This window comes from Cyanistes caeruleus, chromosome Z (assembly GCF_971803275.1).
Source record: "Cyanistes caeruleus chromosome Z, bCyaCae1.hap1.1, whole genome shotgun sequence".
NCBI lineage: Eukaryota > Metazoa > Chordata > Aves > Passeriformes > Paridae > Cyanistes > Cyanistes caeruleus.
In genome coordinates, this window is record NC_141732.1 from 34,608,533 (window position 1) to 34,630,855 (window position 22,323).

The 22,323-nt window shown below is 40.3% G+C and overlaps 1 protein-coding gene across 1 annotated transcript in view; it reads left to right on the plus strand.

Annotated features, from left to right (window-relative positions):
- Positions 1-22,323, plus strand: part of SHB (SH2 domain containing adaptor protein B) — a 59,706-nt gene that overhangs the window by 9,698 nt on the left and 27,685 nt on the right. The window contains exon 2 of the mRNA XM_023943828.2: positions 5,765-5,882. Coding sequence (XP_023799596.1) covers positions 5,765-5,882 — 118 coding nt within the window. The remainder of the gene's footprint in view (positions 1-5,764; positions 5,883-22,323) is intronic.

Below are 22,323 nucleotides of genomic sequence, written 5' to 3' on the forward strand. Positions count from 1 at the left end.
AATTCTGTGCTTCATGGAAGAAAACCTAAGTGGAAGTCTTTATTAATATGGAAAACAAATCAAGACCAAACTTCACAGTCTTGCATGTATGCAGGCTGAGTTTTGTCCAGGCTTCAACATCAGTGACATTTCTGAAGTGCAGTTGCCTGAATATTACACAAAAATATAATTTTTTAGGAAACATCTGCTTAGGACATGTTTGTGATGTGGGACCTGGAAGTTGCTTGGGGTCAGAGAGAGAGATTTGGCATTTAGCAGAAATATCATGAAAAAAAGTGTTATAAAAAAATACCAAACATACCCCCCATAAAAACCCTCCAATCAATACAACATAACAGCAATCAAACAAAATAACAACACAACTCCCTCCATGTAATATTATTAATCGTTGTTGGCCAGCATGATGACTAGATGGATAACCTCTCATAGTAGGGAAGGCTGAGAGAACTGGGGTTGTACAGCCTGGAGAAGTGAAGGCGTTGGGGTCACCTAAATGGAGCCTTCCAGTATCTGAAAGGAGCCTACAAGAAATCTGGAGAGGGATTTTAACAAGGACATCTAGTGATAGTGCAAGGGAGGATGGGTTTGAAATGAGAGTAGGTTTGTATTACATTTTAGAAAGAAGTTCTTTACTGTCAAGGTGGTGAGACACAGGCATGGGTTTCCCAGAGAAGTTATGGATGCCCCAGCCCTGGAAGTGTACAAGGGAAGGTTGGATGGGGCTCTGAGCAACCTGGTCTATCTAAAGGTGTCCCTGTCCATAGCAGAGGGGTTGGAATGAGATGGTCCTCTTAAGGTCCTTTCCAACCCAGGCCATTCTAGAGTAACTTGTACTGTAGCTAGAAACTGGTCTTCTGTGAATACAAATTCTCAGGGAGGATGCAGAATTTTTATTACATTGTGTTAAATGTGTTAACTTTGATATTCTCAGAGACCTATTCACAGTTTTTATGTGCCCTTGTCTTCTGTATCTTTGCTGACAGACACATACTGTCATCTGTGATACTGGTGGGCTTAATTGTAACTCACAAAAGTTGAAAGAAGAATATATGGTCTGCCTTCATACAGTTATTTAAGTATGTGTCTGCGCATGGCAAGGAGGTTGGAACTAGAGGATCTTAAAGGTCCCTTCCAAACCTATTCTATTATCTAAATATATATAAATAAAAGAAATAATAAATAAAAATAAATCTTTAAAATATATCTCCCCTAATAAATTCTTCAAAGGCCTGGTGGGCAGGAGAAGTCTTTTAGATTTTTTGCTACATGTTGTTTATTATAATTCCTCTTGGATTCTTCTACAGCAGTGTGTCTTTAATCACAATAGCCACTAAATTACTGAAATAGCTAACAGTTCTGTTGCTGTATTAAAGATAGCTTGATCTTCTGCATTTCCTTTCCATTCAAAAAAGGGATTATCCCTATTTTTTCAGTGTGGTGAGTTCACATTTGTTTCCCTCTTTTTCATTCCCTTTAAAATGCTGGGTTTAGTCAAATAGAGATACCTGTGAAATTATGCAGTTAGGTGTGTTCTTTGGTTTTTTCCTGTGGCTGCATATGCAAAATATGCTTTTGTATATGCAAATACCCATTTAAACTTGTACTTAATATGATAATATTTGTCAGACTTTTTTTTGAGACTATAACAACAAAGACTATGCATCAACAGTGAAGCTTGCAACTTAGTTAATATATAATAGAGGGATAAACCAACCACATTCTCAACTTGTATTTAATTTTCTTTGGGGTGGAGTGATTATTGGGTTTTTGATCTTGTATCTGCTGATTAACTTTTTAGTTAGTTAATGGTTTTTAATTTGTGAACTTGTCTGGTAACTGAGCTGTACTCTTTTTCTCTGTCTTCTGACTTTTAGCTAGCAACCTGCTAGGAAGAGTCCCTGTGAGTGTTCTCTAAATCCTTACAGACTTCTTTTGATAATTGCACTTTTATTTGTGTTAAAGCTGCTTTTGCTTGATGTTACTGATGTGTCAAAATAGTACTACTACACGTACAAAACCAGAAAATAGTATTCCCATACACATCCCATATGTGTATGAGATGCCACAGAACAGGCTTGAACAGAGCAGGAATCAGTAGCTGTGGGAGCTCACAGTCCACACTCAGAATATAGATCTTGCATTCTGTCAAAAGATAAGCCATAGGTCTTTGACAATAGCCCTGACAAATGCAGCTGATTTAGACATTAATTTGGAATCTGAATGACTGCCTTCTGGGGATTCCTGATAGCTGTGTTTTAATTTTGATAGATAGGACCTCTGAAGAAGGTGGCTGGATTTGGCAGAGCAGAGAGCCAAATTAAAAGTGTCCTGCTCCAAAGGTCAGCCTCTATGTCTGAATGTTCTCTTTAGCTGTACTTAGAAAATTTCAACATGTAGCTATCCCTCAAATTGTCTCCAGGGTAGATGTGGCAAATACAGCTTTATATACTGGATAATCTGAGACTTCTAGAAGGGATGCTTTGGTAGATGATGGATACTGTCTATTACCTTCTACTTCCTGTCCAGTGTTTGTCAGTCAGTAACATGAAAGAGCAGTTTGTAGACCAGCTGAACGAGTTTAGCCACTTGCCTTGGAAGTGTACTGAATCTAAGCTGTGGAAGGGGCACTGCATGCCTGCCCTAACCTGGGATCTCCTGTGCTGGCCTTGGCCTCTGGACTGTAGAAAACAAATACCTGACTCAGACCAGCTTGCTGGGCAGTGGTTGAAAGGCTGTTGGGAAAAATAGAAACAAACAAAATGCACAGCAAATACCTCTTTCTGGAAAGCTAATGAGCTCTGGTGAACACAGGGGCACACTGGTTATCACACAGATGGACCTGCTCCTACGTGCTTGTGGGGAAGAGGTGACAGCATGGTGTTCCCTCAGTGGGTCTTACCTGTGTGGCATGGAGGTGATCAAAATCATGAGCTGCAGAAGCCACACTGCACATGCAAGGCATGCACCTGTGGTATTTGTGAAGAGAACTTGTGTGTAACATTGGCAAGCTTTTTTCTGAGGACAGCAAGAAAGGGGTATGAGGAGAGTGTATTAATACCATGTGTCATGAAGCAAGTATTTTGTTTATTGTGTAAATTACTAGAAAATTTGTGTACTCAGAACCTTCTATTTCATCAAAGGATTTTGTCTGTACTTTGTCTAAGCAAGCATAGAGGCTTGGAAGGTGAGCTCATTAAGGTAAAAGTAGTTTATATGGAGATGGCAAACAGACTTGCAGAGTAGAAGCTCTTTCTGGTTGAGATCTCTGAAAACAGGAAAAATAATCCTCTGAAATCTGGTTGTCAAAAGGAGTTCAATTTTACAGTAAGTAAATTTTACATTTTTACAGTAACTATGTTACAATAGAACCAGTAATCATACTCATTTGAGGTTTTCAAGCAATGAGGTTTGTTTGAAAGAAGTAGAAATACTTGAAACTTCCTAGAAATAGAGAAATTATAACTGTTAGCAAGTACAGAAGAAATCAAATTCTGGCACTAGCCAGCTGCTACATCTAGCCTGAAAATTACTGAATATAGTATTTATGGAAAGAGTAATGGTCAGCTGGAGAGTCCTCTGACAGCTCAGCATTGTAAATCCACTTGTAATAAGATACACAGTTTCAGGAAAGGTGAAGAGGCTGCTGTTTTTGCCTGAGTGAGTGCTGAAAAGTCTGTTTGGGATGTGCTGTGGCAGAGTGTTGTTTAGTTTGGAGTTTCTTGGGTGGCTTTTTTAGGGGGTGGTCTTGTTTGACAGAATCTTTTATGTATCATTTTCCTCCTAGCTAGTATACTTTGGGCAAATGGGCAAGAAGAAATGTCAAAAAGCAATGCTAAGTCCTCTTTCTGTTTCACGTTCTAGTACAGTTATGCAAAGGATTGGCGAGTATTACCTGTCAGCGCTTGCAAAGCAGAGCAGGACAGGGCACATGCTAGCACCTAGCAGCTCTTTTCTTGACAGGGTCGGAGCAGAAGACATGGATGGCATTTCAACTGCATCACTTTTGGAAATGAAGCTGCCCTTGTGACTAGGAGAAATTACTGCTGCGTGATGCACATTGTCGTCTTTGTCTCAAGTGCGTGCAGCTGCTGTCACTTGATTTGCTGCTTGGGCATATGTTGCCAGACGGGGGGGAGGGGACTTTCTCCCCCTTTGTGTTAACTGGTTTTCGAAATAATGAGGGAGTAATTTTGGACGCCAAGTGAAAGAAAGAATTATGTTTTCCCCTCTCTGTGATCCATGTCAGTCTGGCGATTTCTGATTAAAAAAGAAAAAAAGCTTCCAGTCACTTTGAGTGGAGGAAAACACAGAAAAGATAAAATTAAAACGTCAGTCTTGGTAGTAAAATAAGCAAAATAAGTAGTATAAAATTGCAATGTGCCCATTTTACAGTGCCCATTTTACAGCGCCCGAGTAATGATTCTGAAGTGTGTTAGATGTTTTGTTGCCTAATCTTAAAGGAGATCTCTGCCTTTCTTAATAGAGTGTTCATTTATTTCATGGCACTTGTGCAGGTGTTTGATCTGTGAATACTTGTGTGTCCTGTTTTTCTTCTCTGACTGGTGGGGTATGCTGGCAGCAGGAGACAGCAGCAGATGCAGCTTCAGTCTCTTAGCTGGCAGCGTACTCCTGGTTCTTTGTTAAAAAGATTGAAACTGTTGGAATAGCACTGTGCTGTTAGTCTTACTAGTGCTGGTCTTGACAATGTACAGTAATTCAGTTGAAAAATCCCTCGTAAATAAAGTAAGCCTTCAGGGCAGAACCCTTTAGGCTTGCCCTGCTTTGAGTGATGAGTTGGACAGGGTGATCTCTTGTGGTTCTTTCTCACCTGAATAATCTTAGGATTTTGTAGGGATTCTGATGTTGAAGCCTGCCTCTGCCTGCTTTGTTTGCTTCAGACTCTTTGCCTGCGGTAGATTACATCTCTGTGCTCTGCAGTACATCTCATATGAGGATCTCTGCCTTTGCACCAGTCCCCTTGTCACATCCCAGAAACAAAGATTAGCTCTACCACTTCAATTATATGAAGGAATGATTCCTGTGACTTAATTGACTGAAAAAGAAAATATAAATAGGACCTACGTAGCAGCATACAGTGATTTTGCAGTGGTCAGGAAAGCAAAGTAATGCAAGATCAAGTGTGAGATTTCTTACTGGTGTCTTTTGTCTCAGTTCACAAAATATAAGTACAAATAATGTTATTTTGAGAGAAAGTGTGTCACAGATAGGTTTGAGGATTTAAGTGAGAACTAAAATTAAAAGTCTTCTTACTAATGCAGTGAAAAGAGTGGCCTTAAAATACTTATTTTAAAAGTTTCTAGAAATATTTTCAGTTGTAGCTCATAAACCTTAAAAGCAGAGGAGATGAAGTATGTGCAATGGAAAGAGTGCTAATTTTTTCCTGAATATTAGCAGACTTCTCTAAAAAGAGATTGCACTGGATTAAATTTGGTGACTGGTTGGCTCTTTCTAATTTGTCCATCCCGATTATTCTGTTCCTTGTGCTAGTCAGAAATCTTTTTGACGTGGAGTCTGCCTTTATGAGGTTTCCAGTATGAATAGGAGCACACTTCTATTTCAGTACCATCTAGTAACTGATCTGTGGCAATTGTGTATTTATCCTCTGAACCAAGACTGTACTTTGAAGACAGTCTTGGGATACAGCCATGTGAAGCTGTTCTTAATTTGCTGATAGGATGTCATTGCCTTCTGCTTTGCACATCTGACTGGAGACTTCAGTAACAGTTACCTTCCTGTCTTTCAGGTATTGATAGCTGATGACTACTCAGATCCGTTTGATGCCAAAAGTGAGTTGAACAGAATGGGCAGAGGGGAGAACACTGGCTATATGGAACCATACGAAGCCCAGAGAATAATGGCTGGTAAGAAAAGACATGTGTGAGCTCCAGTTGCATGGCAGCTCATATGTATATTACAGCTGCTGTGGAACAGAAATATCCTTTGGCATGGAAAACCGTTTCTGAAGATGCTTAGGTGGGCAGCAGCAAGTGACATGGAATCATTGCATTTTCCTGCATGTGCCTTTATACCTAAAAATACTGCTCTGTACCTCGCTTTTAAATATAGAAGTTTTGTACTGTCATGCGACAAGATAAAAAATAAGAGCAATGGGAGTTGGAGTGTGTATTGCTCCTCTTGGCAGAGTGAAGGCTGTCATCTGTGTATGTGGTTGAGATGGCCAAAGTAGGACATTGTGTATGAGTTATTCCACTTAAAAACAGCCGATCAGCTTGCTTATGGACTTCTTTCCTCAATCAGATTCAGAATTCTTGGTGTCAGAGGAGGGCTGCGGAGCTACGTCTTGCTGTAGCTTCCTTCTTTCCTTCCTTGCTTCTCTGAGGTTTTTTTTACCAATGGTCAAAATTAGACACTATAGGATGCCTGTGAGCCTTTAATTGCTGTTTTTGGTAGTGTTCTTCCTTTCCTGTCTATGTAGGGAAGTGGTTACTAGTGATGTTGTATGCCTTTGGACTGTTGGAACTCCTTGTACTGGCATTATGCAACTCTATTTTCCATGTATTTTCTTCATCAGGATCAATATCCTACTTGTTGGCTGTGCAGTCTGTGAAATGTTCTGAGGTATGGGGCCATATGTTTTTAATTTGATGATTTGACCAGTCAACGCATATCTTTGTGCAGATCAAATGTACATTTCTTGGATTTGTACAGCAGGTCCTGTTTTTCCTCATTTTGTGGTAAAAGTCACTCTTATGCCCAGTTAAGTTGATTGTATGCTTTCCTTTTCTATTGGCAGCTCCTGTTTTGGGCCCTCAGGAAAGATTAATCAGTGGGGGAAGATGAGGCTGTTGGATGCAAAGATCCTTTTTTCATGCAAGTGTTCCTATTTTTCTTTTCTTAAAGCATTTCTGAAGAGAGACACAGGAAATGGAAACAGTTCTTTGGAAGTTTTCAGTACCTTACAGAAGGGCTGGGAACTCTTATTTCTCGTTAGTGTAAATCTATTCACTATAAGTCAAGGAATTTCTCAGAAAATAAAATTAGCATTTGTAATTTAAACTATTAAGTTTGCAGTGCATTGGCTTGTTTCTTCCTGCATTTAGGACTGGAGTTTGTTCTCTCTCCTTTTCCACGTTAGCCTTAATAAATGAGATATTTAGGGGACGGTACTGGATGGCTTAGCTGCAGTAAGGGACAGTAGGTCTGTGAGCCATTGCAATTACAAGACATCCTTTTGCATAATTCGTGCTTGGTGCAACTGATAAGCTGTTATATATGCTCCATGTTATTATAAAGGAAACATGAGGAGCTCTCAAAATGCTAAAGGCACTTTTGAAAATAGGGTTTAATTGATTATAATGATAGAGCAAGTGTTCTGAATATTCATGTGACTCAGCTAGTAGAAGATGATTGATACGCCTGTGAAGATGTTTAGTATTTTGAGATCTGGATATTTAGTTTCTGGTCATCTTGTCCTAGTGTAGATCGAGAAGGTCTTCCCATAAACCTCCATGGCATCAGGTTATGTTGACTGTAGTCAAGCACATATTTTTCTGTGTGGGGATTTTTTATTGCTCAGTTATTGCCTTTGCACTTTACTTGATAAATGAGAATCCAAAGGCATCTTGTTTGAATTTTTAAAGGTTCTGCTTATATTTACTGAGTGAGTTCTATTATGTATCTGCTGCTTCTGAAGAAGACCTTTTGACTGAAGTTTGACTTGCTTCAAAATATTTACTGCTTTGTTATTTTCTTTGTTTTGTTGTCTGATGAATAGAAGAACATCAGATGGCTATCTGTTTAGCCTGACTAATCTGATTAAATCCTTCTGATTGCATTTAATGTGGCTTAATCCTAGAGAGGGGGAATTTGCATAACCCAGCAGAATGCACTGTAGGAGAGACATAAAATAAAACAGTTTTTTATCAGTTATTCCATGTTTACTTGTGTACCCTAACTCCTGAACTCTGGGAATCCTGTGTAAGGGTAGTTGAAATATGACCCTAAAACTTTTGTGTTATGTGCTCCTTGAATTAGTAAAGGATTAGGCGAAAGCAGGTGTCCATATGAAATAAGATCCTATGATTTCAATATGAGAAAGTAAACTTACATCTGAAGAGAAATTCACAATGTCTGAAGTAACTAATATTTTTATTCAGAGTTTATTCTTTCTTCCTAAAAGTGCTGTGGTGTTGAAGTTATCAGGCAGTTTGCTCTGAGCTGATGTTTAATTTAAAAAAAAAGGCAGTCCCTGAGTTGATTTATTTAACTTAATTATTGAACAGTCTATCTGTTCCCATGCTATCTGTGGTTAAAATTGGGTTCAGTCAGGCTTGAAGTTTCTTCCGCTGATAGTGCCCCCCAAAAATACTGTCTCCCCAGATTTGTGGTTGTGGTGACTGGAAAAAAGAGCAACGTTTATGACCAGGTTTGGAAAGATTTCTCACGGAAAGACTTGACCTGAGGCCAAGATAGAGTGTGTTGATAATGTATGTTGATAAGAAGCTATCATCTCTTGTCAGCCAAACACATCTGCTGTAGTATTGGTGGTATTCATAGATGTCTGTCCTTTCTTCAGGAAATCCATGCCAAAGGTTGAGAGAGAATCCCTCTCAGTCCAGTTCCTGAAGTGCCGTGTGGTGGGAGTCTCACCTTGGCTGGGTGTGCACCCAAAGCCACAGCAACAGTTGTATCTCTGCCTTGTCCACAGCCTGTTTGGAGATTTGCTGTCCTTATATGAGTACAAGGAAAGTTCTCTGTGGTATATGATGTGAAGTATCCTGGACTATTCATGAAGTGAGATTCTAGACTATCTAGGTTATCAAGCATGCATAGCAGCAATAAAGATAGCTACAATTCTGATTTCTAAGGCTTCTGAGTAGTAGGTGGACCTTACTTCTCCCCTGGTATCAGTCTGGAGCTGCTGCAGTGACATCTGGCCTGTCACAGAAACGAGCCTGTGCTGCTTTACCTGGACTGTAATCAAGCATCACTGCTTGGATCAGGTGTAGAATGTTCTTTATGCTTGAGAGAGCTCTGCCGAGAAACAGTGGCTGAAGATGCTGCATCTGAACAAAAGTCAATGGCTGAGACACTGTCAGGTCAGAGAGCTGTGATCATAACATCCAGGCTTCTCTGTCATCCATTCCTCTCAGGGAATGCTAGAGGAAGAGAAGTTAGGTTCCACTTGGGTATTTTCTCCCATCAGCCTGTACTGAATGTCAAATCTCCCCAGAGAGGGGTCTGTTTGTTTCCTGTGGTAATTCCTTTTCCCTGAGAGGAGAAAAGGTTTCCTCAGTTCATGGATATGACTATGGCTATAGTTGGGGAAAATGGGCGCTTCTTTTGCCTTTAAAATGCCCTATAAGTCATAAAGGCCCTATTCTTGCTATAGCCATATGGACATGCCTTTCCTCTTTCTCCTGACAGCTGTGCATGTTGACATAGCTCTTCCAGGCATCTCTGCCTTTCAGAAGGAATTAACACCTGAGCTCAGATTACATGAAACATTTGCAATCAAATGCCAGATCAACGCTGTCTATAACACAGCCTTCTGTGTGCTGCATCATATAATGCATCTAAAATTTACCTCTGGAGAAGTATCCAATTTTGGATCATCATTCAGGTGGAGGTAGGCAAGTTGTTGCACAAAGAACTGTGTCATTTTAAGGTATGATAATGAATACTGGTTACAAGAATGAGATAATAAACTGCATCTGTTGTCCTACGTGGTGCTTGGATTTGAAGAGAGCATCTTGCTTCCAAAAGGAGATATTTTATGCCCTGAGTAACCTCTAACATTTCTCTGATCAGAACAGCTTATGATCTCTTGAGTATGAAGCACCTAGCATGATACATGCTATAGTGTAAAATTCACTTATGTAAAATTCACAGTTTTACTTAACAGTAAAATTAAGGTAATTTTAAGTCTCAAAATAATTTTAAACCATCTCATGGAAAATGGCTGGGTAAGGGGTGGAGGTGGGGCAGTTTGGTGGGAGAGAAAGTAGAAAGCGTTATTGTGATATGATGCCTAGCTTGAGAAATGTGTGTTGGCAAAATCACTTCTGTTTTTTCTGGCTCAGGAATTGCATCTTTTCTGTAGAATGGTCAGGGAAGGACAGATAGGGAAGGCTAAGCCCTTGAGTTAGGATAATGATTTGAAAGGCCAATTAAGCATGTGGTGCATCAGTGCCTTGATTTCTTAGAGATCTAGGAATGCCTCCTAGGAAGGTCTGTACCCAGACAGTCATGATGTACATCACATTTTTCCTTTGCTTTTATAGGTCTGACCTAGGACTGTGTCAGAGACATCAGCCTGTTTATGGGGTTCTGGCCTCTAGTTCATGCATCTGCCTCAAGGCTGTGGTGGCCAGGGAAAAAAACACTCTTCTTGTGTCTCAGAATTCTGAAGACTCAAATGGGTAGCATTTCTCCAAACAATTTCTTTCCCTGAGATGTAACATACCATGTGGTATTCCTCATGGAGTAAATGCGATGTTATGTGTAGGCTTAAGAAGGCTGTCATAGCCTTCTGGTGATAAAATACACACTGTGCTTCTGTTCTGATCAGGGTAACTTCAGAGGTTTCTCAGGGCATAAAATATCTCCTTTTGGACAGCGGAAGTAGGTGTTATGGGAGGAAAGAATTCCACTTGTTATTGATGCATTTCTCACAAGAGCCTAGTTACACATTTGTCCTGGGGACTGGGCATGTTAGATCTTGTAGGTGGGATGTGCTAACCCATGAGATCAGGGAAAGTGTTCACTGTGCATTTGGTAAGTTCCAAATCGACATAGGAGCATGCTGCCACTACTGCTTGAACACTGGAAAATCTAAGTAAGTCACAAAAAGGCTTCTGTGCATAAATGGAAAGCTGAATTCAAGTTTCAAACTGGGTAGATAGGTTTGTGTTCATGCTCCAGGGCAGGCGAGTGATGTGGCAGAAGGATCTGTGTGTACTGGACCTGGAGAGCTGGAATCTGTTCCTGGGGATGCTCTAGAGAATTAGGATCATGGTACAGAGATATCTATTGTCTGGCCTGTGTTGTTCACTGCATTCATCAACCTGAGCAATTACGCATTTGCACTACTAGCAAAAGTGAGGATAAACTAAGGGAAGTGTGTGATGAGGAAGGGCAGGGTTTTCATCTGGAAGGGCTTTAGTGGATGTGAGCATTTTGTCAGCAGGAGCCCTTTTAAAATTAAACAAGGGGGTATTAGAGAGAATTCTAAAAGAAAAATCACAGCTTTCTTCATAAGCTCACTACCTTAGAATCCTCTCCCTTTATTCTTTTTCTGTATTTATCATCCTGTCTCTATCATCGTCCTGGCTGCGCAGTAGATCAGCAGTGAGCAAATCTAACTAGCTCATACTTAGAGATTTTGTGCTTGTCCCTCTTTCCCTGAGGATGCAGACAGTTGAGAGTCCTCTCTAGGTACAGACCTAGTGCTAGAAGAGAAAATGCCTTCCTGCACTTCAGTGCTTCTTTCTAGGGACTTGAGGTAAGAGTCCATGGTTGCATCACAGTGGAATCTCTAATGCATGACAGGCACCCTAGCAAAAACAGTGCACCTTAACTGGGGACTTCCCATGGACATGCTGGGAGAAGTAGCTCAGTCTTCATGCAAACTATCACAGAAATGCTGGGAGTATGGAGAAAACAGCATTCCCATGAACCTGCACCTACTTCAAAAGGTCTTGGGTGTCAGTTTCCCTTGTAACTAGAAAGGCTGTTTTTTTGTTCAGACATGTAACTTCATCTGAATAGTCACTACAGCACATTGGTGGTGAGTCAGATCTTGTAAAATTCTTTACCAGGTGGCCTCTGGCATGTTGCTTGTTGGCACCAAGTTTACAACTGCAAATAGTATAAGAAGATCAATGATAACTACTTTGATACAGGCTTTGATTAGGATGCCTAGATGAGCACATACAGCATGGGAAGTTTTGGAAGAATATTTCTGGCTCACTGAAAATCACTGAGCCTAGCAAGCTGACCAGATCGCTAAGCACTGTAGTAACTCTGCAAAATTTTCTGTCTGTCTGTACTTGAGCATGGCAAACAGCTGTAGCCAACACAGAAGAGGCAGTGTGTTTGTCCACTAAGCTGAACAGCTGGCATAATTTTCAAAAAACTTTAAGCACCCTCTCTTGTTCCTACATTAATGTGTTTCAATTCTTAGTGTGGCTTTGAGGGTATAACAATAGCCATGAGGCTAGCCATGACTGGAAATAAGTGCCAAATGAGAATTCATCTTCTGTCAATGCGCCTCATGTGGTACTGTGAATTCCTCACTAGCACTATTATCATCCTGTTTCCAGACTATGTGAGTAGGCCACATTCTGTAGTACTGTTTTCCAATAGAAAAGTTTTAAGATTTTTTTTTTTTTTCCCCTTTAAAAGTGTGGAAAAGTGCAAGGTAAGTCTTTACTCTTGAAATTCGGTATGTATGTGCTCTCATCTCAGCATTTGCAATGTGGAGAGCCACTGGGTAGGCTTTGAAGAAGATCAGTAGCACAGAAGTGAGCTTGTGACTGGTAAGGAGATGGTTTTATTTATGTGTTGGGAATTTCCTATAGAGCAGCACTGGAAATCTTGAGGACCACTTCCTAGAAGTGACAAAGGAGGGATGTCTGATGTGTTCTGAGCATTCCCATCATTTGAAGCATAGTGCTAGTGTTACTGTCACCCGCTGCTGTCCTGTAGTGCAGAATTCCCTGCAGCTCATGAGAAGTGAGGACATATGCTCTGAACAGCTGTGCTTCTTAAAAGTATGCTAGATGTAATGTTAATTAGAAACCTCCTGGGCTTCAGCATCTATTTCAAGTTGTTTCTTACTTCATTTGGAATTTGGACAGACATTCCATTGGGCAATGATTTCAGGGAAATAAATTGTCTAGAAACAATTAGAAGAGAACTTCTTCCTTGGCATTAGGTCTAATGTGCATGAATTGAGAGATGTTTGAAATAGTGCTGGACCTGCTTCAGCACAAGTCCTTATGTTCTCTGAGCAAAGCTGTGCTGTGAAACCCTGCCAGTTTAGAAGCATGTCCAGTTGCCAGAATAATCAGTACTTCTCTTCCTGTCTTCATGAGTGATTGTGAGAAGATAACGCCAGAAAGCATAGAGCTTAGTTTCTCATGGTGAGAGACTGCAATGTGTTGTGGTTACTGTAACTAGGTGCATCACTGGGCTGGAACTAGCTATGCATAAAATTAATACATTTTCTTTATGTTAAAGATTTAAAGTGTTCTCTCTGACTTTTAGTACTACATGTTTAATTTAATGTTGGTTTTGTTTGTGGGGTTCTTCCCTGTTTCAACACCTTCATCTTGCACTTTTAATATGATATAGTCTGAGAATGGACTAAATGTGAAACTTGAATCACAAGCTTGAACAAAAATTGAGTTTTTCACAGCTTGTTGACTCTTGTTGTCATTAAGACAAAGTTTATGCCCAAAATAATGGAAACAAGATGCCAAAAGCTTTGGAAAGGTACATCAGTATTATAGTAGACTACTTGAGGGTGCATGTTGAAGGACTGTAACTTCGTTAATTGCATTTACTTGCTCACTGTCTGATGAATCGGGCCTACGAACTTGCATAAAAAGCAAAGTGAAGGAATGGATGCTTGGATATTTGGGAAAGAGAAAACAGTGAGCTCAAAATGCTGTTTAACCTTGCCTGCAGTTTGGAAGACTTGAGAAGAAAAAGTAGTTTCAAGCCAATTTTGATCAAGATGGTTAGTTTGACAAAATCTTTCTCCTTTCCTAATGCAGGCAACATGTGTAATGTATGCAGGTGGTTTTTGCTTGGTGCCTACATCTGATTTGCATGCAGTGTTGCCTGTGGCATAGAGAGTTATGTTTGTGTTTCTTACTATGCTGCTTTGATTCTATGTCTGTTTTCACCTACCAGTTAACACAGGTCTTTCCTCTACTTCATCCTTCTTGTCCCCAGATAAAGCTGATTCAAGATTTTGGACTGCTTTTCTTAAGAGCAATGGTGCTTTTAATATAGGATGTGAATTGCCTGTCCCTTCAAGACAGCGATGCTTCTGGCAGCAGTTTGAGTAGCATTGAGGTCTGTGTGGTCCAAGGGGATCTGTAATTTTAGAGCTCCAGCAGCTGTCACTTGAGAAATGCAAAAATGAGAACTGTGACTCTAGAGTGAAAAGAATTCAGTAAAGTATTCATTGGAATATTGGTGTTCTTTTGGTTACAAAGGGGAAAGAGCTATTCTTTTCTCATTTGGTGTCTTGCTGACCTGTTCAAATCCTTTTAATCTCCCTCCCATCTCGCTTCTACCCTCCTCCCCCAAGCTCCTACACTCTAGTACCATGTACGTTGAATTTGAAGGTGTCATTTATCTGGTCATTTAGTGGAACAGAAAAGATGTACTTCATCTTGGTGCAAAGGATTCTCTTAAGGCAGAACACACCTGAACATGAATGCATCATCTGCCTGTCCTGTAGAGATTGGTGTGAGTTGTATAAACCCTTAAATTGAACAAAGTAAATAAAAAACAAAACTGCTCTGCATTTTCCCTTGTAATCAGGCCACTGTGGACTGTGATTTCTTCTGATTTAATCAGTGTTCCATCTGTTCTTTCGATGCTTGGAAAGGCTTAGAGGCAGTGAACACAAACTAAGAGGTTCATTGAATACTGGGAAAAAAAAATCTTACTATGAAGACAGTCAAATTGTGGAGAAGGTTATCTAGTGAGATTGTGTAGTCTCCATCTCTGGAATTTTTCAAGACTGGACTGCGAAACTGGAATGTGAGTAACCTTGTCTGACTCCATAGCTAAAACCTGCTTCAAGTAGGACATTGAATAAGATCACTTCCACTTCCTGAGATCTTGTTTAAATTGGCTTATCTTATGAACCTGCGACTGATTTGTAAAAGGGAGAAGTGGCTGTGAGAGTCAGCATATCCCAGACTAGAATATTGGAACCTGTGTTAGTTTAGTCTCAGTTGATTTCCATCTTTATCACCATGACAGTATGTTCCCAATATTAATCCTTTTAAACTTTATCTCTGGGAAGACCTGACAGGTGACTGTCAGGCACAAGGAAACAGTCTGCTGAAATGTAGCTTGAGCAGGGGCTTATCCACAAATACTCTGGTTTTGTGGAGGTAACCCTAGCTGGGCAGAATCCATGCTGAAAGCATGCTGTTGCAGCAAGGGAGTGTGATTCTTGACAGCTGTTCACTTTGTTGGGGGAAGGAGCAGAGGCTGAACAGATGGGCTTCCAGACTGCACTCAGGCTGTCTGTGCACTTCTGGACTCTGCTGGCAGGAATTCTGGGTGCTTTCCAGGTGGAGGTGTGATGGAAGCATAGGTGGCTGATACTGTTGTGGTGTGCCACAGCAAAGGAAGGGAGCACTGTAAACTCATTTTTGGGCCTGACTGGGAGGAGTGTTGTTTAATTAGGCAGGGGGACATAGGAGATACATCTTACCAGGTTATCAGTTCAGCTCTCTGTCTTCTCAGACTGGTGCCAGCTCTATTGGTTCTTGCAACATTGCTCTAAAGCAGAATGCAGAGAATGTGTTACATGAAGGATCAGCAGTGTATGGGAGATACAGACTGTTGCTGATGAGTTTTACAGGGATTTGTCATATGAAGCTGTAATGGTGATACTAAAAGAAAAAATGAGACATGCACTTGGGACAAAATGTGATACAAAAATCCTTTGTCACACTTCTACATATCTTCAATTATGCTTTGTTTTCCTTTTCTCTTTTCTCTTAATCTTTTGCAGAGGCTTTTAGCCAAAGGAAATGTGAAAATATTTAAGAGCAGCGTGTTAATAAACAAGCTAGTGTCAGGATGACAGCCCTGGGAAGAGATATTTCTAGCCTAACCTGGATTTATTGTTTTTAAAAGGAAACTAGTGTGGACATTGCATGTGCTGTCAAGTCAGAAGGAATTTCTACCCTTACCCCAGCTAGCTGTGGTCAACTCAAAGGTCCTTTTTGGAGATTAGTGAGAGTCTAAAAAAACTAGAGAGATTTTCACTAGAAAGCTAGTGAGAATTTTTTCTCAGAAGAATTTTCTCAATCATTCTTTCATATTTTATTCTCACTCAAATCACTTTGGGTTTTTTATCTGTACTGTACAGAAGAGTTAAGTCAAAAAAGCTGGTACAGGAAGTATTAGTTAAGCATGAGGTAAAGAGAATCGTTCTTTGAGGGAACAAGATAGCCTTTCAGCTCTGCTATTCTGTCCTCTTTGTTGTGCTTAGCTTGCTAGGAAATGAATAAAATTTTTGCCTGTTGGTTTTGCATACAGACTCTGGAAATCCCTACTAACAAAATATGAGTGAAACCTTCAGTAAATGAAGCCTGTTTTTGACATCAGCTGTAATGTAGTAGCTACAGTTTCTCCTGTGCCTTTTTCAGTTAGGGAACCCAAACCAGATGAGTGCTTTTGTGTCCTTAAAAGTAAACAAGAGTTGAGGATTCAACCAGTTAGTTCTGTGTCTCCTTTTGCCACAGAAACTGTACATCTTGCCACATAAGTTTACCAACAGTTTTATGTGGCTTTACAGCAGTGTCATAGAATGAACTTAAAACTTCAGTGAGAAGTGGTGAGAACCACAATTTCTGTGCTCTTTGCATTTTATGTACTGGGTGGAAAAAACATACAGCTTTCTCTTTCTCTGATTTCTGGCCATTAAGAACTCTGCTTGAAAATGCTCTTTTGGAGAAGCTCAAACATCTATGCAAACCCAGCTGTTCATTACCATTCTGGCTGCTAAATTAGAGGCAGTTGTCTGCAGTTCTTTCTGGCTGAGGTCAGGTAAGCCTCAGCTGGTTTTGGCGTGTGTTGGTGTGCTGATATGTGCAGTAATCTTTGTTATCCCTACTCATGTAAAGAGCTAAGAAGCCTTCAGTGAGTTTCTGCTTCTGGATGGACTGTGTTGTGCTACCACGACTAAATTTGTTGAATAATACCAATGTGCAAATAGAAGATGGAAATACTCAGTCTTCACCTGAGCTTGAACAAGGCTGTGCATTGCTCAGTTTCTTGTGTTAGTGCCTTGAAGTAGGAAAGTCCACATAAATCTTGTTTTTATGAAACAGGATGTAGGCATGCAAAACTGATGCTATGGAAGGTTACACTAACAATTAGAGCAGCAGCACAGGGAAATCAGGTTTGCCTGAAGGAACTCGGCTTGCTTTCAGTTCTGCATTCATTTTCTGTGGAGTGGGTAATTTGAAAATTGCTGTGATGAAGTAGTGGCTTTTGTGCTGTTCTGGCTCTTGTCTTTTGTACCATCAAACAACAGTTGAACTTGTCAGGGATGGACTGCAAAACAGAAGAGTGTGAGCCTTTTCTAAGCAAGCTCTGCAGCAGCAGTTATGGCTCTAATGCAGCCTGAGATTGTCTTGAAGGTGTCTGTGCTGCTGCCTCAGTTGAAATAGAAAGGGAAGAGTGAGATGAAGTTAAAAAAAAGCCATGTATTTCATATATACCCTTAATTTTTATATTTTTTGCTGAGTAGCACATACTATTGCCCTTTCCTTTGGCTGTGACATGTACCGTCACTGAGATCCTGGCATCATGGTAGAATATAAAGTATAACAAAAGACAGCCTCTCCTAACTATTTTTTAAAGGATGTTTTTGTATCCATCTCTGAAAACAAATAACAAAAAAATGTAGCAAGAAATACAGCCTTCCACATTTGTCTCCATGGGAGTGGTTTTGTGCATTGTAAATGTTGCTTGGTGGTTTAGAGATGCATATTGGAAAGTAAGAGTGTTACTGGAAAATTTACCAGTAAGTGTTGACTCAGTTGTATGCATCAGGATCATGATTGCAGTGAATTTTTATAACATGGCGTTTTCTGACTTGACCTAATTGGAAGATATTAAATATTGCTCCTCCGAATTTGTGATACTTCCATTGCAAGAACTGGAAAAAAGTACTGATTTATGATGCTGATTGCACATGACTGTCATTTGCTTTCTTAAAGCACCTGTTCTTAATGATCCTGTGCTGAATGCTAACCAGATTTATTTGCTGTTATGTGTCAGTGTAAGCACAAATGCTCTTGAGTGATGATGTGATAGCCTGTATACTGCATACATTTGAACACTGCTGAGTGTTCTGTACTGTTATATAAGTCTTGTCTGAGGGGAAAGCCCAACACCATGTAACTGACAGATTACTCTGCAAGTGAGCTTTCAACTAGGAATGGACACTATAATAACTACAGATGAATCTGCAAACACAGATTCATTTAAGGTGTACTGAGTATTAGCAGCTGCACAGCTCAGTGCAGAGTATTTAAAATGCTACTGATGCTAGACACAAGTTTCTCCTTCTATCAGTCCCTTGCTGGCCTACTTGACACAATGAGTAAAGAGATGATAGGCCAAAGAGGATGAGTTGAAACATTTTCCCAGTAATTTTAGTGTTCGTATCATTTCACTTTTTCTGTGCTGTCAGCTGTCACTTAATGCATGCAAGGCCTTGCATTGTGATAAGTAAAATCTATGGTTGCATGTAATGACAACTGAGTGGCTTTCTTCATCTAATCATGGGAAGGTAGAATTCTAAATTAAACCATTTTTTCCCCAGGGCTGAACAGCAATTGCAGACCATATTTTATATCTACATTAATGATCCTTATGGTATGCATGTGTAGGACTGTGCTGGACTTAAATTTACATTGAAGTTTAACATTTGGAGTTATTTAACATTGGGAAAGCCTGTATGTCCAAGAGGTGGTAATTCATCTTCATTAGGTGCTTAGGTGCTGATCGGAGTTCCTGGATTATCCCTCTAACTGAGCTTGAATGACAGAACAGAAAGATTGCAACTAGGACAATACTTCCCTCGGGGAAAGCGTGTAAAAGTGGGGAAAATTGTAAATAACCACAGTGGCTGATCTCTGCTTCTTCCAACTTGCCACTTGGAAAATTGCAAATTATCACTGTGGCAAATAATCACTGTGGCTGTTCCTTGCAGTGAACAGGAGAAAAACCAGATGGTTTAGCATGCAGATGCTGTGTGGCTTTTAATTCCTGCCAAAGGAGGAAACAGTACTGATAGTTCCTGTTCTTCCTGGAATGCTGGTTGGGGAAGGTGGAGGGAAAGAGCTCTTGCAAATGCATCAGATATTGCTTCTAAAACTTTGGCTTCTCACTGGTTTCTTAGCATTTTTCTTTTAAAAAATTACTAATAATTGCTAAAATAATGGGCATCAGGGAAGTCTCAGGCTATGTTTTGAGCTGGTAATTGGGGGTCTTTGAGTGGTTTGTTCGTTTTTGGTTTTTTTTTATCGTGGTGACATAATCATTCACAGACTGGACAAAAACAATGCACAATTCACATTTCTGTGTTCCTCTCAATGACACAGCCATTCCATTCCACTGTGGAATAAATCTGTTCTAGGAATTATTAAATAGCAGTTCTTCTCCCTGCCTTTTCTTCTATACAGCAAATGCTAGCAGGTGGCTAAAAGAAGATAACATGTCTCATCTGACTGAGAATATATCTCATCTGAGTTTGTTAAATCAGATATGGCATTTCTTCTGGCTACAAAAGTCTTACTGTGCCACGTAAGTTGTACCTGTAGGGAACTTCTTCCCACTATTTGTATCACAAGGCATAGTGGGGAGGAAGTCTGGAGGGAGGCCTCTATCTGCTTATCCTTCTCTGCCCTCTTCCACATCCCTAGGAAGCTGTGCCCAAAGTCAGTTACATGCAGAAAAGGTAACTCCCTTCTGCATAATTCTCATAGTTAAACCTCCAGCTCTCAGGAAACAGTTGCCTATTTTGTCTTGGTCATATAAACTCCCTTTTGCTCACATCTGGTTATTCCTTGCAATATCATCCCAAGTATATGAACATACATATTTATACTTGATAAAAAAATAATTTTGATCAGTGCTTATCTCATTTGATTCTTTCGAGTAAGCTTTCAGCACACAGAGACTCTCACAGGCAGACATGATGCAATAAAGTATCTTTCTTCTGTGTGAGGGTTGAAGAATATTTAAATCATGAATGTTTTCTTCCATTCCTGTCCTCCCTCAAGGTGATTCCTGTGAGGGAGAGGTATTGCGTTGGTGAAGAGCACTGGCAAGGGCATGGGGGCTGTCAGTGGCAGTCATGAGCGCAGGACTGATCTAACTGCAGGAAATGGTCATATTCTCTACAAACTTGTCTGTCCTGACATGGGACAGTTTTAGCTTGTTTAAAACAGGCATTTAGACTTTGGTGCTAGGATGACTTTCAAAGAGAATTTATTCTGTTTGTGCTGATCATAAAGCGAATCTTTTGGGACACTGTAGTTCATGTTCTGAGCTGATGAGACCCCTTGTACTAACTGGTGTACATGGAAATCCCAGCACAGCACTCTGCTTCTCAGAGGGCTTCTATTCCCTCTTACCACAAGAAATGAATGTTCTTTTGCACATCTTAGAAGTTTTGACGTATGGAATGAGGATCTTGAATTTTTTGGTTGCCACTTGGATTGCTCTGTTTAGGCTATGAAACAATGATCCTTGAATCCCAAAGGTCAGTACTCCAGACAGGTCAAGAAAACCTACAAGACAAGCCAGGCCTATAGCAGTGTGATGTAACTGGCTGTAGCAGCATTTGGAGTTGGCTCTTGGTCAAGCAGCAGTAAATGTACAGACTTGGGGAGTTTTTTGGATTCTTTGTCCCCTCATCTAAATGAAAAGGGCATCCCTACTCCTCTTCTGTGTCTTATTGAAAAATGTGCAAGGAATAAGTAGGTCAGAAGCATCAAAGCACCTCCAAAGAGGCAAACTCTCCAGAAATAAAGAATTTTAAACTGACAGTTAAACAGTTTAATCACTGAATCACTGCTTACTTACAGAAAATATGGTGTTGAGGGGGAAGGCTTTGTAGAATAAATTTCTGCCTCCAGGGAACTGATGAAATTTAATCTTTTTATTTATTTGCCTCTGCCAAAAGAGAAATACATCTCCAAGGATAATTTTCATGTCATTTAGAAGCAGTACTGCTGTCCTTCCAGGCCACTAGGATTTTGGTTTTCTTCCCGTGTGTTTTGTTTTTTTAATCAGCATCCTTTGACTCCACCAACACCTACCCCTCCTCTTCCTCACCCTTCCCACCCACAAAGATAAATGTGTGCTTCCTGTCTTCTTGGGCAGGGTAGTGGTTGCTTGTTTTATTTCAGTACATACCTTCCATGGAAAATATAAATTTTTTTTTTCTATTTTATTGATAATTAACGTAAACAGTCTTCTCCCTGCCTGCCCCTGCTCTGACTGGCCTTACAACTTTTCTTTATCTGGATTGTTGGAATGTAAGGTTGCTTTGAATGCTTCTTCCTGGGGTAATGAGTCATAGTTGGACTTTAGTGGTATTTCCGGCATGATGCAGGCAATGTGAAGATGTTGGTGGTTTTCACATCATGCGGTTTTGCCAAGCCCTCGCAGGGAACAGGGGAACAAACGCCTGTTCATTCCTGGAAAGTAACTCACATCTGAGTCACTTGGCTTCTGTTTGGAAGAAAAGTTGAGGGAAGGAAGATCTTTTCATATCCAGCTTTTTCTGCAGCAAAATCTGCGGTAATTACCATTGGGTGGCAGTTGCTGCAGCCTCAAAGCAGAACAGCCCTCCCTGCCACTGGAATATAATTGCTGTTCCCTTGTGTCCCAGCAGCTGGAGGCATCCAGCTGGATCTGGAAGCAGAGGAAAAAGCAGTTAGATTTCTGGTGACCTGAGGCAAATTTTGAACAGAGGTAAAATTTAGCTTCTCTAGTGAATAGCCTTTGCAGTAATAAAATGAGAATTCTGCATCACAAGTCCTGAAATACTTTCAGACTGGCTTTCCAAAATGGATGTGGAAAGAAACATTAATGGTGAGGCTTGGATAAGTAAGCAGCTGGCTGAGTATTTTGACCTGTTTATCTGGGAATTAATTTAATGGAAGCAAATGTTCATATCAGGGTGATCTTTGCATTAATCTGTTTTATGCCTGTGGCAAACTGGCAAGTTACTGGTTGATGTGTTGCCTACTCATACACCTGGAGCAAACTGCTCACTGCCCTTCAATGTGATTACTTGCCAGTTCAGTGATTTTCCATTAGAAGCCTCAAGAGCAGAGGTTTGGGCCATTTCAGAAAAGCTTACGCCTTGATAGCAAGAACTCCTGCAGATGGGACTTTGTTGTCTGTGATCAGATCTGGCCCTGATGTGACCTTTACCTGCTAGAGAGGGCCAGGCTGTCAGGATGATGTTGTGGGAAATGCATCAGATATTCACCAGTGCCTCTCAATGTGAACCTGAGCATTTTCAAGTTTCTTTCTGCTTCCACTGATAGCTTT